The sequence below is a fragment of the Dromiciops gliroides genome, chromosome 1 (genome assembly GCF_019393635.1).
Source record: "Dromiciops gliroides isolate mDroGli1 chromosome 1, mDroGli1.pri, whole genome shotgun sequence".
Classification (NCBI taxonomy): domain Eukaryota; kingdom Metazoa; phylum Chordata; class Mammalia; order Microbiotheria; family Microbiotheriidae; genus Dromiciops; species Dromiciops gliroides.
Genome location: NC_057861.1, coordinates 42,945,810 through 42,963,527, shown reverse-complemented (window position 1 = coordinate 42,963,527; position 17,718 = coordinate 42,945,810). Strand labels below are relative to the sequence as shown.

At 38.2% G+C, this 17,718-nt stretch overlaps 1 protein-coding gene across 5 annotated transcripts in view; it reads right to left on the bottom strand.

Moving 5' to 3' along the window:
* The window catches only part of EP400 (E1A binding protein p400), a 136,768-nt gene that overhangs the window by 45,911 nt on the left and 73,139 nt on the right, over positions 1–17,718 (bottom strand). For 3 of the 5 annotated variants that reach the window (XM_043984269.1, XM_043984279.1, XM_043984303.1), the window contains 11 exons: positions 13,540–13,730; positions 12,554–12,731; positions 10,998–11,134; positions 8,481–8,650; positions 7,994–8,168; positions 7,759–7,895; positions 6,933–7,119; positions 5,706–5,872; positions 3,599–3,783; positions 2,242–2,484; positions 150–314 (listed from right to left, as the gene is read on the bottom strand). In XM_043984269.1, the coding sequence (XP_043840204.1) occupies positions 150–314; positions 2,242–2,484; positions 3,599–3,783; positions 5,706–5,872; positions 6,933–7,119; positions 7,759–7,895; positions 7,994–8,168; positions 8,481–8,650; positions 10,998–11,134; positions 12,554–12,731; positions 13,540–13,730 (1,935 nt within the window). The remainder of the gene's footprint in view (positions 1–149; positions 315–2,241; positions 2,485–3,598; positions 3,784–5,705; positions 5,873–6,932; positions 7,120–7,758; positions 7,896–7,993; positions 8,169–8,480; positions 8,651–10,997; positions 11,135–12,553; positions 12,732–13,539; positions 13,731–17,718) is intronic. The other 2 variants (XM_043984283.1, XM_043984293.1) reach the window with 1 other exon arrangement.

The following is a 17,718-nucleotide window of genomic DNA, read 5'->3' as shown; positions in this document are numbered from 1 at the left end:
AAGTAACAGGCCCAAAGTCAGTCAGCGTCAGACTCGGAAAAGATCCAGGTTCTCTGACTCCACATCCAATGCCCTTTCTACACGTATGCCAGTCCCATGCCAACTATCTCACCACATATATTGTCGTTTTACTGATTAATTGATTTTACCTTGCAGTTGTAGGGGCTGGCCAGCAGTGAGCTGTCGGAGCTGACTGTGTGACAAGGTAAACTTGTTCCCTTGGAACTGCAGGGTCACAGGGGTCTCTGGTTGAGCCACTCGATTCTGTGTCCCTGCTATGGAAGCCAGCTGGGCAATTTTCACAACCTCTCCACCTGTCAAATGGAATACCTTGTGAAAACCTGAAGATGTTACACTGATGCACAAGCATCACCACAAATCAGCAAGATACGACAGGAATATTCAGGAGGCATTGCTTTCTAATACTTTTAGAAAATAATGCTTTTTGAAAAGTATTAAAAACTAAGGATACCAGTTAAAAATATCAAACTTGACTCTGGTTCATCTATTTAATCAAAACTGGCAGAGATTTTAGCTACCCATTTTGACAACCCGTTTTTTAACCAAACTATGAAGGAATGTCTTCACTTTACTCCCCCCAATTACAAATTCAGAAAACACATTATTTTAAACTAAGAAGTAAAAAACAAGAATTGTGCATTTGTTCATATAATCTATTTGCAATGTACCAGGAAGCTCGCATATCAACCTATGATCTTCAGAAGCTCTCATAATGTAAAAATTCACAATTTTTCAACCTAACTCCATGGAGGAATTTCATAGAGTTTAGATGAGAACATTAGGTCCTGAAGAAAGAGTAGGTAACAACTCCAATAGCATCAATCTATTCAAAATTTGGGTATAGCATAAACAGAATCAATGTGTGTATGTGTGTGTGTGTGTGTGTAAATAAAATTCCAAAACATTAAGTTCCAGATTTTCTGATATTTGGTGGTGCATTTTTTTTTTAAGCTAGGAGATAAAATGTGAAACTGCTTATGTTATTTACAATGCTTGCTTTATTTGAAAAGCAAACGAAATGAAACCCAATGTGTAATGTGTACACAGGCTCAGAAGGTAGTGTACACAGGATTTAACAGGAGAAGCTTTTTCTTTTTTAAAAATACAATGGTTGATATTCGAGTCTCAATGCTTTTCCCAAAGAAGTCAAGCCCAGGCTTATTAGTGGTGCAACACAGAGAACAGTTAGTAAAGAGCATTGGTCTAAAGACATCTCAGTGATAGGAGCAGAAGAAGGAAACAGAAACAGGACTCGGAGAAATCTCCAGCCGCTGTTGTCCTTCTCAGTTCACAAGCCGTGACTCAACTTGGACTAACCCGGGCTGGAGAATACCGGGTCTGGACCAATACAACCAAGCACCTTCCTCTCAGCTCTGAGGGAGAGAAGTAAAGGGCTCATTGGTACAAAGAAGACTAGCCTTGAAAGTATGCAAGATGGAGATGCTGAGGTGGCCCTTATCCTTAGGATGACTAAATACAGGCAAGCTCATACACAAGCTGGGACTGGCCCCAAGGAGACATGTGAGGGCAGCTTGAAAATGGAACCACTCTCCCTATACTCACTAATTCATCTGGTTTCCTTCCATCCAGAGAAGCCCTTGCACACTTTTGCTACTCAAAATGTCCATGGCAGAATGAAAAGAAGAAAGTGTGTGTCTCTGTGTGTGTGTAAATATTATACCATTTCTGGGCTTGAATATTTACTCCAAGCTTAAATTTGACAGAGAACATCCAACTAAAAAATGATCTTTTCTTTTCAAGAAAAACTTAAAGCCAATTCGCATAGTTGGAAAAGAAATGAAATCTAGATCCATTCACTTTCATTTGATTAAAGTGGTTCTGTTATGATAGCTCAGCCATGGAACTGACATAACAAAACCTTGATTCCTACTCATGTCCCCATACTATATAAACTAGCACACCAAAGCAGCACAGTCAGCAGCTTGAAGAAAGCATAGAGTTTGATGTATGGGGAATTAGAAGACAGAGTAAGAGAAAGGGAAAGAAGGTCCTGTTGACTGACCTCTTGGGAGAAATCACTCTCCCTTCTACATTATGGCAAGAAATTGTATGTACTGGCTAGAGGCAGTACGTCAGACAAGTGCTCAGGGAAAAGAAAAAGTAAGGGACAGTAAAGGCTCGGCATACATTCTAGTGTTCTTAGTACAACCTCTTTGTAGTAAAAAGGTGGGGAAAACCTGGAAAGGGGAGGCCACTTACTAGGCAACCGTGCCTGGGCCTGAGAGGTCAGTACCAGCCTCTGAGGAAGCACACTCTGTTGGATGGTGTGCGAGGGGGCCTGGGGCTGGGGCTGGGTCTGGCCTAGCTGGGAGGCCTGGGCTGAGTTCTGACCCCGCTGTTTCACAGGATTGGCTGTGCTAGTTGCTGTGGTGAAGGTCGCTGCTGGCTGGTGTCTTGGAGCACTGGTAGGAGCCTGAGATGTCTGAAACTGTGCTGCGGCCGCTGTAATCAATAAGGTTTGTTTGTGCAAAGCTGTTAGAGGTTCTTAATCAAGGACAATATTTCAAACCGGTATTTTAAAGAAATATAAAGGAAAAAAATTATTTCGTATTTTTTCCCAAATGAGAACTCCTCTCTCTTCCAGGACAGGCCCAATATAGCCTATGGAACTTGAGAGAAATACATATTATATTTATTCTTACTAATTATTTTTACTTAAGAATTTATCAATAATCTTAATAGTACATTTTCAGAGTTAAGTGGAAAAGTAATATTGAGACTAATTCAATCATGTTATCAACCTGAACACTGAATACAAACTATTTCCTAAATAGTAGTGGACAAACATAAATTTCACTTGATGTTTTTTTCCAAAGAATCTTTATTATCAAGGGTTAATTGTATTTTGTAATTTGCACCTAAGGGAAGTTTGATGGAATTAAGATTGAAAAACCTTATGCTTGAAAGTTAAATTATACTTTTACTTTTTTTGCCATTAATTCTACCCCCTTTTTTTTTGTTTTGATTTTTTTTTTTGGTGGGGCAATGAGGGTTAAGTGACTTGCCCAGGGTCACACAGCTAGTAAGTGTCAAGTGTCTGAGGCCGGATTTGAACTCAGGTCCTCCTGAATCCAGGGCCAGTGCTCTATCTACTGCGCCACCTAGCTGCCCCAATTCTGCCCCTTTTAAAAAACACGATCCATTTATATTTAAAGATATGACACAAAATTTACAAAGTCAAGAACATGCAAACCACATGATCTTGATTTTGTAAATTTTTAATTTTAAAGTAAAAGCATATGTCAAATATGGTTTAATATACACTTGTCTACATGAGCTCAATTTTTCCTATACTTTCCAGCATCACTATTAGTAAAAGGAAAGTTCCAGATAAATGATCAATTCTCTCATCTGACCAAAAGAAATGCTTGAAACAATATATACAGTATCCCCAGAGTAGTGAACCATGTAAGCAGCTTCCCTCAGATGTCTGAATGTAATTACAAGGCCTAGAGCAAAACCATTCTTACAAAAAACACTCTTTTAAAAAGTTAACACTTAATTTGATCCTTGGGAACTTCCAGGAAAAAAAGAAACGAAGCTGCTACAGAAATACCTTTTGCATCCTGATTGGCCGAGAACGTGGCAATGGGTGATCTTCCTCGAACTTGTCCCTGGGAAGTTACTGCTGCAGCAGCAGCCGCAGCTGCTGCAGACACTGTACGAGAAGAGCTCTGCGTACTTGGAAAAGCTACTGTCCTACCCTCGGGCTTCTGTCCATACTGCACAGGTTGAAACAACCTACACACATGTTTACCAAGACAAAATGCAAAGAGCAAATTAGAGTTCATAGATAACAAAAACATTCTCCTTCAAACATATGAGGAAGTACTTCAAAAGGGTCTGGGTTTATGAATATTTAAAACATGTTTTTCCTAAAAAGAGCATACATAAAAAAATAATTCATTGCGATGAAGGCTTATTAATATTTGGTAATTGTGCATGAATTAGTCAATTTCAAGCCTCACTCAATTTTAGATATCAGAGTAACAATTCCATATAATTTCAGCAAAATCTCACTAATTAGTGCTCTGAATTATATAGCAATTTTAGAAGATTTTCTTATCACTTTCAAATACATTACTGTTTCCAAGAAGAAATCTTATTGGTCTGCTTTTATGAAGTGATGCAACAAAAGAATTTAAATGTTTCTTTAAGTGAGCTATCCAGGATACTCTACAACTAATAATTTACTTAGAAAAGTAGGACCTTCCAAAAGGTGCTATGAGGTAGTTTAAAGGTAGAGTTATACCTAGTACAGGTCGTAAAGAGGGAAAGGGTTAAAAAAAAGAGGAAGTTTGCAATTAAATAATTATTAATATAGCTATTAATGCACTAAAATTCTTAACAAGTATAGGATATGCTAAAGGCCAGGGCTAAAAACTTTGGGCAAACAACAATTTAGTAAGTCTCGACCTGTCTGGTAGAAGGCAAAGGTCATTCCCAACAGTCATAAAGAGTTCTACAGGAATCTAGATAAAGGAGGAACTGAGGAAGGGACAAGGAAACTGGCCCTCCGAAGAAGGAAATAAGTCCAGATCTGACCAGCTGAGTTGCCAAATCTACAACAAGGAGGCATTTGTCAGACTGCCATAAAAGAAAAATGTATCCTGGTAGCAATGCACAGATACATTCCTGTCATTACCCTGGCATTATGCAAGTCTATGTAAACTGAACACCAAGTAAAGAAGGACCTTCAGAAAGACATTACGAGCAACATTGGAGAAAGGAAGGAGTCTTGTTAAACAGATCATGATTATTGTTACTGTTTAGTCATTTCAGTTGTGTCCAATTCTTCATGAGTCCATTTTGGAGTTTTCTTGGCAAAGATACTGGAGGGGCTTGCCATTTCCTTCTCCAGCTCATTCCTCAGATGAGGAAACTGAGGCAAACAGGGTTAAGTGACTTGTCCAGGGTCACACAGCTAGTAAGTGCTTGAGGATGGATTTGAACACATATCTTCCTAACTCCAGGTCTACCACTCTATCCACAGTGTCACTTAATTGACCCTACAGATTAGGATACAGTGGATTTAATTTTCCCTTTTCTCAGGCTTCTGTCTTCAGCCTTCAGTACTAAGGATGGAGGATACCTAACAAAGGCTCATAAGAATTCATTTGCCAAGCAACTTACAAATCTAATCAAAAGTTCTTTAAACCAAAAAAGATGGGGAAGGGAGAAGTCTGTCTATATCCTCCAAGTTAGGTACTATAGAGAGTAGCTACAAAGAAAACAGAAATGTAACAGTAAAAACAGCCACTAATTCATAGACGGTCAAATATTTAAAAAAAAAAAGACAAAAATAAAGCCCACAGTCTTAAATTTCTGTACACAATGCCCAAATGTTAGGCAACAAACAAGAGGAACTAGAGGTACTAATCAGAGAGAACCTAAAAATTCATTCATGCCAACCACCTTCTCTTTAGCAATGAGGAAACTGAAGCAGTTGGGCCTAAATAACTTATTCAAGGCTATAGAGTCCATTAATACTAAAATACAGGTATCCTGAGTAAGACTAGGCTCTTTCCACTATGGCACTAAATTGTCCCTTTCTAATGGAAAACCTACGGTCTTCTAAAACTTTTGGGAAGAACTTCAGCATTATCCTCCTACTGAATACTTTTTTATTATAATCTCACATTACATATAATCACACAACTTACTTGCTTGGCTTAAGTTTCACTGCATTAGGTCTGGCTGGTGGTGGTGATGAACTGAAGATTTCTTCTATCAGTTTTCGAGTTATCTTTTTCTTTGACAACACTTGTGCCTCATAATGAGTGGTTTTATTTTCTAATCCAATTAGATCAAATATAGAAAGATCTGCTTCCTAATTTTAAAAAAGGAAAAGAAAAGAAGAACATACATCATGCATCCAGTACCTTTGGATGTAAAAAAAATAATACCCACCCTACTAGCATCTTGTGACCTGCCTGCATCCCATCCCCTAGATCCTCCCCACTCCAGAATATTTCACACTCTACTACGAAATTCATCTTTTTGCTCTTGGTATGCATCCAAGAGATCACTATTTCGCAAATGAACGATTCTAGCTGGCTCTCAAGGCCCCTCAAAATCTTCCTTAACCTATCCTACCACAATTCAGATGAACTGGTCTCCTCACTATGTCCCTGCCCTCCCAGGCCCCCCACAAAATAAACAACAGCAAGTCACTATCCTCTTTCCCAGCCATATACCGACTCCCAGGTAAGAACTAAGACAACAGCTCCATTTATGATTATTATCATAATCTTTTTACTATTCCCTTAACACTCCTCTTTAGATTGGTTATTTTAAATCACTTATTGGCTTCCCTGAAGTTAATAGCAGCAAAACTAAAGAAAAGTTATATGCTTATTTTATAAAAAGTAAATTGGTGGGGAGGGGGAAGGACCCAAATGAAAGAAACGGTGACCTGAATCAAAAGCAAACTGACCAACACCTGAGGCTGGAAAGAAAAAATGGGACAGCCAACCAGGGAACAATAAGTTATGGGGTTCAACCACAATGTAATTACAGGTGACAGGAGCATCAAACATGATTTCCTTTCACCTGGAGTTCCCGACCCCCTTCCCTTCCACCTATTCTATTGCCTTTTTTCTATTATATTGCCTCTTTTAATCTTATCTGGAAAATTAAAGTGTCTAAGACAGGGTTGGGCATACACCCACCACTCAAATATTACATGTATAATGGTATGACAGAATGATTTCAGATAATCCTACTGTAAACAGTCTGGTTTAACTCAGGCCATCATTCCCACGCACAAACTAACACATCCACTAGGTGTCCACTCCTTTTATACAGACACAGACAAATACACACACACACACACACACACACACACACACACAAAACCTCTGTTTTACATTTATGAATTTTGTACTCACCTTCCAAAAACCACATTCCAATGCCTTTAATATCAGAGAAGCAGATCTATACTCCAGTGTTTCCAAAACATAAGAAGAGCCAGGAAGCCTAGGATCTATCAGACCAGGATGATTGCATATCCTCTGGAGTTTCATTAGAATATTCAGGACATTGACGAAATGCCCACTTTTAAGAGCCTCTTGAGTTCTGTTCATTTCAGAAAAAAAGGATGGCTATGTAGTTCAATTTACATACAGACTTTCAACTTAAATATGGATTATTTACTCTTCTATTTACTGAAAAATAATTATGTACTAAAATAAGTTAGTAATTGCTTAAAGGCATAATTGTCAAGTTTGGATTCATACCAATTCTAATGTTCATCTCTTACAATGTCAAAATCTGAGCTTCATCTTTTTTTTTTAATCAAAATTCAGTAAACTGAACAACAGTAGAATGATACAGTAGGAGCAGCCTAAGAGGAAATGTTGGAGGTACACGCCAAACCTCTAGAGGATTATATATCCCCAGATCAGACCAGTTGGGAGGGATCAAAGGCATCTTAGACATATCTTTTGGTTCAACTTTCCCCCAAACACCATTTTTATAGAAAACAAAATTGAGGTCCAAAAGTGGGAAGGTGAATTTTCCAGTCACTCAGCTAGCAGTAATAAGAAGTAGTAAGAGTAATCAGAGCTGAATTTTTGAAAATCAGTCCTCTACCTCTGAATGCAATGCTCTTCCTACTTACTAAGTGAGTCACTCTATGTTTGATGGCATTTCTTTTCAGGTCACATTCTAACATGTGTAACATCGCATCTCTGTCCCTGGCATAGGTGTTCCTACCTGGGCTGCAGGATAACATCCTCATACAAGGCCTTCTGCCGGCTGGAAAGGCGACACTTTAACACATGTTCGTATTTCTTCGTCAGCTGCTTGTCAACATCCCTTTTAGTTCTTCTCAAAATAAATGGCTGAGTCACCTGAAAAAGATATAATACACAATTCCTTGTGAGTATTTTTAGGAACTACGCTACACATAATTCTTTTAAATCACCTGAAAAAAAGTAGCATGACATACTCTGTGTAGTCTTATGACCACTTTATGGTAGTAATCTTGGCTCTCCTCGTTGGCCGGTTTTACTGGAAAGTTCTGATATGGTCTGGAAATTCCGGGAATCAAAAAGTGCACCATGGTCCACAATTCCATCAAGGTGTTATGTAAAGGAGTGTCTATCAGGAGTAGGCGTAATTGGCTATGAACAAATCAGAAAATAAATTCTTTTTGAAACATTACCATATATCAATTTCTGCTGTGCTGAAGATTTTAAGAAAAGAGTAAGCAACAATCTTTTATGGGGAATATAAGTTTAGGCCTGCCAGGAAGAAATAAAATAGTTAAGATGACCTAGTAAGACTTATATTCCTGCTGCTCTATAAGCGTTGAAAACTAGTTATACAGAATTGAAATTCCTTTAAAAGACAACTTTTAAAAATCAACATGCACTGAATTACATAAAAGCCCAGAACCACTTAGAAGAAAAAAATACTTTATTGATGTGTCCAACCTTCGTAGATTGAAAACTGCCTCCCAGTGCTTCTCAGTCATGTTCTTTACTTGCTGCATCTCATCAATGACTAAATATTTCCACCTCACTTTCATGAAGGCATGATGGCCTTTAAAGAACTGTTTATAAGAGGTGATGCATATGTTGAAGCTGTTGGGTTCAGTCCATTCCTGTAGTATACAAAATAAATCTTAAACATTTTGTTCTGATTTCCTTTTTAAAAATAGAACAAATATTCCTAAGTATTCCAAGAGCAATTCCTTGCTATAGAATTAAATTAGTCACAACTGCAGTCATGCAGTTCCTTAACAACTGGCCCATATCTACAAAGAATGTATTCATTCCAGGAACTTTCACTGATTCATTAAGTAGAGGATTTGAAGACACTATCACATTAGAAACAATTGGTTCCCCCTTAATTTTGGAAATGAAATTATCACAGACCATTCTATGGTGCCACTTGAACAATAGCAAAGATGGTGTACAAAGTAATTAAGGTGAGATGAAATGTGACCATAACATTTATACTGTGCAAAGAAGGCTCATGTTTTGGGATGGGAGGGTTCTTAACCTGGGGGTCCATGGACTCCTAAAGGATTCATGGATGGATTTCAGGGAGTCTGTCAACTTGGATGGAGAAAAAATATTACATCTTTCTTTTCACTAACCTTTAGTCTCTTTCCTTTGTAGTCTTTTGTATTTTATTTTACTCATTTAAAAGTATTATTCTGAGAAGGGGTCCGTAAGTTTCACCAGAATGACCACCAAAAGGGGTTCATGTCACAAAAAGAGTTAAGAACCCATGGACTGTATGATCTCTGAAGCCTTGTCTATCACTATGATTCTATGCTACCATAATAAAATAATGAACAATCTTAAATTGTAGGATTAATAATTCAAGATGTTGGGGACAGATAGGTGGTACAGTGGATAAAGCACCGGCCCTGGATTCAAAAGGAGCTGAGTTCAAATCTGGGCTCAGACATTTGACATTTAATTAGCTGTGTGACTCTGGCCAAGTTACTTAACCCTCATTGCCTAAAAATAATAATAACAATAATAATTGTTCAAGATATTAAATACAAAAGTATCTACCAAAAGTAAAAGGTATATGCCAAAAGTATGTACCAAAAGTTTAAGGGCCAACTTAAGGCTTAATAGCTTAAGTTAATAAATGAAAAAACCTTTCTAGTAATTTAGGAATATTCTTTTTAGGAAGTCAATTTTAACTCCAGCCCTCTGCAATGGACAGTGGCAGCCTTGAAGGAGGGAAGAAATGGGTCCAGGTCTAAGTCCTGCCTCTGACAAATATCATGCATCTGTGTGACTGGACAAATCACTTAACCTCTACTGGTCTGCACTGGTTGACTGAAGCTCATCGCCAGAAATTCCCTATACAATTGTTTAAGATTCCATTAATTTACCTACTACATGCCAGACACTGCAACAGCCTCAAGAGAAATGCATAATGTCTCCAAATTGTAAAAAAAAAAAACTTAAAATTCTATATACTTCAGTCACACGATGAGATAGATAGTATTCTTTGGGACACTAAATCACCAAAGAAAACACTGTACTTCAAAGATCAGTGATTTTCAGAAGTGTGGAGTAATCAACATACAAGAACCATGCACACTTTAGTAACCGTTTTCTGTAGCTGAAAGGATTCATCACCTGAAGGCCAACTCTCTGAGCATAAGACTCTGAGCTGAGCTAAACTGGTGCTCAGAAAACAGTGTCATCTGGAGAGGTTGGGAGGACCTGTTTATACTCCATTGGCAAAGTCTTCTAGAACCCAGAGTCCCTTTCACATTATGACAAAGGATTGGACTGGTACTTTCTTGAGGGTTTAGAATTTTATTGCCAGGGAAATTTGATTTCTAATTCCTACAAACTATCTGTCAAGAAAGGAACACAGCACTAGAAGAATACCTCTAATCCAGGCACAAACCACATCTCTCCATACACCTCCCACCTGTGTCATCTCAGAAATCAGGCCACTTGCATATATACTGGATCTTTGCAAGTAACAACTATCCTCTAAGAGCTTACAATTCAGTGAGGACTTCACAGAATTATAGCATTTCAGAGTTGGAAGGGACTTCAGAGGCCATTTCTTCCAACCTCAAACCCAAAAAATACCCAAAAAGTTGGATGACCTTCTAGACACTGCCTCAAGACTCCCAGAGGAGAAATACAGTATTTTCCAAGACAGCCTCTTTAAAGGATATTCTCTCAAATTATAAAATATGAGGGGGCAAGGGGCAGCTAGGTGGTGCAGTAGATAGAGCACTGGCCCTGCATTTAGGAGGACCTGAGTTCAAATCCAGTCTCAGACACTTGACACTTACTAGCTGTGTGACCCTGGGCAAGTCATTTAACCCTCATTACCCCGCAAAAACAAACAAAAATTATAAAATATGCTATTAAAAATTATTCTTGGCCAGGTCTTATCTACTTAGGTTTTATACTGTTCTTATAAACATAAATTTATTTTTTAAATTAAAAAAAAAATACCTGTCTCTTTGCTTTAAGTTCTCTATGATTGCCAAAGTATAAAAGGATTTTTAGGCCTGGGCACCAACGTTTCAATTCAAGCTCCCATTTTAGTATGTTGCAGCTTCTCACAACCACAAGGTGAGGGCCCCAATTGCCTGCAGAAACAAAAATGATTCTCAATGAACAGAGCTGTGTCAGAGTTTCAAACATTTTAACTAAAATGCTAAAAAAAATTTAAGGTCATAAATAAATGCTAACATTAAATAGATAGAGTTGTTCCTCTTTAATACTTACTATTAAAAAAATCGGGGGCAGCTAGGTGGCGCAGTGGATAAAGCACCGGCCCTGGATACAGGAGTACCTGAGTTCAAATCCGGCCTCAGACACTTGACACTTACTAGCTGTGTGACCCTGGGCAAGTCACTTAACCCCCATTGCCCCACAAAAAAAAAAAAAAATCTCCCAAATAATGGTGTTCTTAGTTATGCTTTGCCACAGTTTCAAAACAATCACAAGATCTAATCAGATGCTAATTGATAAGTCAATAGATCTATGATCACATCAAGGCAGGTATTACATCCAACAATGAAGATCCTAACCCATCCCTATCTGCCCAACCTGTGTAACTTTCCCCATGTGACTCTCATCCATTCTCCAATGATAATTACCATTTAAACATTTATCCCATAGTTAACAGTGACAAATTATGGCTATGGAAACTGTTCTTACAGTGTTTGGTAAAAGGATGTCAAACCATGTTCTTAAAATAACAAAGGATGGGCAGATGAGGTGGGTTTCAGTAGCATACTGGAGGGAATACCCACCCTGATCGGATCACAGATGCAACAGAGTACTGAGTTCTTTGTAAAGATGAGGTAACCAGAAGTTTGAAGAGTCAACTAAATCTAAGCTTGGTAAAACATCTTTGAAAACTTTAACAGGATCTATACCAAGATTATCCACTTAAAGTCAAGAAGCCATCAGTGGAACCTAAAGAAATATCACACCTGGTCTAATTTCTTGGACTTCTTCTTTGTTAGGCTAAGTACTCATACTAGTGTGAAATCAGTCAAGCATGAACAATTAGGTAAAGCATGAAAGAAAAAGTACCAAAAACCAAAAACCCCCATGGATACAAGCCTAGAGTAGTGCATCAGGTAATAGAATTAGGAGGCAGGAAACTGAAAAGTGAGCTGGAGAATCACATTAGCCATTAAAAAAAAAATACTAAGTGGAAAGAAAGGCTAGCTGAAAAACTTATAATACATTTGGAACATATGATGCTATTACCCCTCGAGTTGTGTGTTCCCCTTGATTTACTAGGTTATCTCAATGACATAGGAGGGAAGGAAGGAGAAGCTGGACAAAAGCTTCTAAAGTCTCAGAGAAGGGAGAATCTACATTAACACCATATATTTAATATTAGCCAGACTCCAGGTTTAATATTGGCTATTAATTGATTACTATACATTAGTCCTCTATTGAAACTCTCTCTCTCTCTCTCACATACACACACACACACACACACACACAGAGCATATATACTGAAAGACATTAAAAACTAAAATTCTTACCTTCATTACAAGCCAGATGGGCAAAAAAGGCAATAACTTGTACAGTCTTGCCAAGCCCAGCATCATCTGCCAAGATGCCATTGAGATTCTTCCTGTACAGTTTGGCTAACCAGTCCAGCCCAATCTTCTGGTATTCTCTTAGTGCTCCATACAATAAAGATGGGGTATTAAAATTGATCTGTAGAAATCACATACAAACCATTAAAGAATGCTATAAAGACAGGCATGTGGGACACCATATATAATGTCAGACTTTTACCATGGACTACTTAGTTTTAAAGAACTGTTTTTATATTAAGACATTATTATTCTCTGGAAGGAGAAAAAAGGAACACATTGGAAATTGTAGGTGATATAAAAACAAAAGGTATACAAAAAAGCTTTTTGAAAAGCATATGAAGAAACATAAGAAAGGATATCTTGCAGAAAAGATAAACATATTTTTTTAATTACTAAAATATAATTTCTTAAATATAAAGTCATCCGATCCCAGGAAATTTTTTTAAATTCTAAGTGAAGAAAAGTATACCATAAACCTTTATGTCGCATTTAAAATAGCAAGGGGGCAGCTATGTGGCACAATGGATAAAGCACTGGCCCTGGATTCAGGAGGACCTGAGTTGAAATACAGCCTCAGACACTTGACACTTACTAGCTGTGTGACCCTGGGCAAGTCACTTAACCCCAATTGCCTCACCAAAAAAAAAAAAAGAAATACAGCCTCAGACACTTGACAATTACTAGCTGTGTGACCCAGGGCAAGTCACGTAACCCTCATTGCCCTGCCAAAAAAGAGAGAGCAAGAGAGAGAGAGAGAAATAAAATAAAATAGCAAGAAAAAGTCACTATATTTATAATGATCTAATCATTACCTTTTGGATTACAAAGCAAGAATCTACTGGGGGGAAAAGGCCCATCCTTTCCTCACATCCTATCCCAAGACCCTACTTTCTTTTCCCAGCTTTCCTAAGAACTATAAGCATTACCGAGGTCGTGATCCGAGCACTGCCTTTGGGTAGTACAGCCTCTGCCAGAGCAGCTACTTCAGTAATGTCTCTTGTGTTTGGTTTCATAATATTTGGTCTCTCCACACCTTTACACTGATCGATGATGAGAAGTGAGTCAATGAGAACCATTTCCTTCTGACAAACTCTGTCACCTGTAGCATCTTCTATATCTAGAAAATGCAATAAAGTTGATGAGACTGCAGCCAGTCATAATTTTATAAATGGACTTCTAAAATTCAAAAGGATACAGAAAAAACAATGTATTGCAAAGAAAGGATTAAAAAGACCATTACCTTCTTTAAGCATTTATAAGTAATTGGCAAAAATCAGTTACAATGAGCTCTTCTCAGAGAAAGATCACAAACTCCCCCAAACCAAGAGGATCCAGGACAACTCCTTACAGTCCCCAACATACTGAAGAAGTACACAATAAAGCTTTTTTATAGCTGTGTAACAACTGTCTAAAGGGGCCATATAAACTTCTGCATTAGGATTAGGCACCAACTTCCCAAAGTAAAGAAACTGAAAGCTTCAGCAACCCCCTACAAATAACAATATGCTCCTTCCACAGTGTGCAGAGAAAGCAAAGCACTTCACCACTTACCCAAGTCTAAAAAGCCTGACTTTCCCTGAAAAGCCCATCTATGCTTAAAACACCAGCCCTACACAGCTCCCAAATCCCTCACCCACAAATGAGGCTACCTTCCCTCCAACGCCTTCTCTCTCTTCACCTATACAGTCCCCATACATTTCTGTTAATTCACCAACCATAACATACGTGAAGGCCACCATAAACAGGAACTCAAAAAGCTGTTAGTGGTTTGATGTCAAGTTGAAAAGATGTCTCCAGTGGATGTCAGGGAACCTGACCTTGACTCTATGCATTTTAACATTTTTGGCACTGATCCACACATGCTCATCCAGTTTGCAGATAACACAGAACTAACATGAATAGCTATCAAGTTGAATGAGTTAAGATCCAAAAAGAGAAAAAAAGGAACAGACTACAATGATGGGCCAAGTCTGAGATCAAACTGAACAGCAATGAATGTAAAGTCTTACATTTGAGTTCAAAGAGTTAAATTCACAAAGGGCAAGCCAACAGTTCATCTGAAAAAAAACCCTGAGAGTTTTAGCACACTGGAAGTTCAATGTAAATCAGAAGAATGCTATGGAACCCAAGAAAAAGAACACACCAGTGAGGTGTGGGGAGAAAGACACAGCTGGCAAGAGTTAGGAGCTGTTCTGTCCTCTGCCCTGGCCAGACCATATAAAGAGGATGAGATTCAGTTAATTCACTTTTTAGGAAAAATAGCAATAAATATGAGATGAGCCTTTGTTCTAAGAAGCAGGTTCAGGGCAGCTGGGTAGCACAATGGAGAGAGCACTGGCCCTGACTCAGGAGGACCTGAATTCAAATCTGGCCTGAGACACTTACTAGACCTGGGAAAGTCACTTAACCCCAATTACCCCCCCCCCAAAAAAAAAGGTTCTAGCTGCCAAAGTCAATGCATACCTTTACCTTCTCAAATGCTATCCAGCCTATCCCTCTTATTCCTATTCAATTATACATCCAACTCACTGAGCCATTTCCAGTTTCTATCCAAGAAGTGCATTGATGCACAAACTCAATTTTCATGTCATAATAGTGCAACAGGCATTTTATTTATTTAGTGTTTTCCTATATGGACTACCAGATACATCTCTTTTGATTAATCACAGATCTCACTGAAGAGATTCTATCACATAATGGGAACTTAGTGCAACCAACACAATATCATCAGCAAATAGCAACTTTGGGAAGAGCTCACATTCTGATCTGCAGTGACCAAATGTGACTTCAAAAGATTGTTGGTGTAAACTTGCTGATTCTTGACAAAGATCTATGATTGACCAGAGGCATGTGATAATATACATTTTCACCCAAAGTAGATGTATTAATTTATTTTGCCTAAATATACTTGTTTGCTGTAAGGGAAGACTTCTATTAGGAAAATGATAGCAATGAAAAAATATCAATTAAATAGGGGCAAAAACTAAAGAAATTCAGAAGTGGGCAAAAAGAGGAAATTTTATTACTTCAGTGTTAAGTTTATTATTCACTTTTTTAAAAGAATCTCCTTCTAATGGGAGAAAAGGACCTACCCACCAACAAGGATTCATTCAGGCCTTACATAAGACATCCTCCATAACTGAGTTGAGTATCTTTGGCAGGTACAAATATCCCTGTTTTTTGCTTCAACTCAAGTTACTGATCAAAAGGTTTGTGAACAGTTTTACGTTAGCTATTTGCCATACATGTGAGATAGTCCTCTGGAGGAAAGACTTTAAAGATTACCTTTGCTCTTTTGAAAATATATGCAAAATACTTTGTAATCTTAAAGCACTATATAAACTTGGCTAACATCCCTACTGGGCAACTGGGTGGTACAGTGGATAGAGTGCTCGGCGTGGAGTCAGGAAGACTCATCTTCATGAGTTCAAATCCAGCCTCAAGACACTTACTAGCTGTGTGACCCTGGGTAAGTCACTTCATCCTGTTGGCCTCAGTTTCCTCACTTGTAAAACGACCTAGAGAAGGAAATGGCAAATCGCTCCAGTATCTTTGCCAAGAAAATCCCAAATGAGGTCATAAAGAGTGAAACATTACCAAAAACAACTAAACAACAACAATATTACTATTATTATCTGTTCTGACTCCGGTTTTTGTTACCAACAATAAAACAATTATAATGATGAAGTTTAGTCACAGAGAGGAAAAATGCAATTTTCTCATTTCTATTCAGAGGTGGGAGACCACCCCGGTTATGATGAATTGTGCTTTTCTCTCTATTTTTTATTCACTGTTACAAAATGGTTCTCTGTGGAGAAAAAGAGGAGGGATAAATCTTCAAATAAAACTGTCAAAATGGAATTAATCAAAAAAATTTTAAATAATCACAATAGGATCTCGTATTCACTACACTTCTCAGACAAATACTTGACCTGTTCTAGAAAATTAGTTGCGAAAGCTTTCCTGTCTCTTCTGATATGTGCACCAAGAAATTCCTCAATTTATATACAAATCATTCATAACAAGATTTCTTAAAGATGAGAAACTAGGAATGAGTGAACAGTCATTGATGATCTTGTGACTGCCTTTTGAGGAAAGTAATACTGTATATTTCTTTTTCTATTCTAGTGTCATCTCTTCCTGAATTAATTTTGTAAAGAGATCACTTAGGGGGCAACTAGGTGGCACAATGGATAAAGCACAAGCCCTGGATTCAGGAGGACCTGAGTTCAAATCCAGACTCAGACACTTGACACTTACTAGCTGTGTGACCCTAGACAAGTCACTAAACCTTCACTGCCCCACCCCCCCAAAAAAAAACCAAACAAAAAAAGATCACTTAATGCTTTCAAGATTCTGTCTGAATTACTTCTGTATACATTTGGTCTGATTAAGCAGTATAGCATGTCCAAGACTAACATGTTAGAGTCCAAATATGGTGGCTCCTCTGATGATGTAATGATTCCTCTGGCTTCACTAATGATGAAAAAAGTTTTAATTAATACTGTTCCGGGGGCAGCTAGGTGGCACAGTGGATAAAGCACCGGCCCTGGATTCAGGAGGACCTGAGTTCAAATCCGACCTCAGACACTTAACACTTACTAGCTGTGTGACCCTGGGCACAGCACTTAACCCTCACTGCCCCACAAAAAACAAAAAAACAAAAACAATACTGTTCCATCTTATCCCTGTTTTCTTTTGTCCTGCCAGTTTTTCTGCACACAAACTTATAATGTCTTGAATCACTTGAGTCTCACTGCAAGCTTTCCATCAATTTACTTTCATGTTCTATTGCTTTTCACTATTTGTTTGTTTGTTTGTTTGTTTGTTTTTTGGTGAGGCAATTGGGGTTAAGTGACTTGCCTAGGGTCATACAGCTAGTAAGTGTTAAGTGTCTAAGGTCGAATTTGAACTCAGGTCCTCCTGACTCCAGGGCTGGTGCTCTATCCACTGCGCCACCTAGCTGCCCCTGCTTTTCACTATTTTTAAGGGAATGTAGTTTCTAATCTTCCAACACCCTACTCCACATTGTTTATATTCCAAACAAGTACTGCCTTTGGCTGACCTCTTTCTCTTTCTGGAAAGATCAGGAGTGTACCGACCAA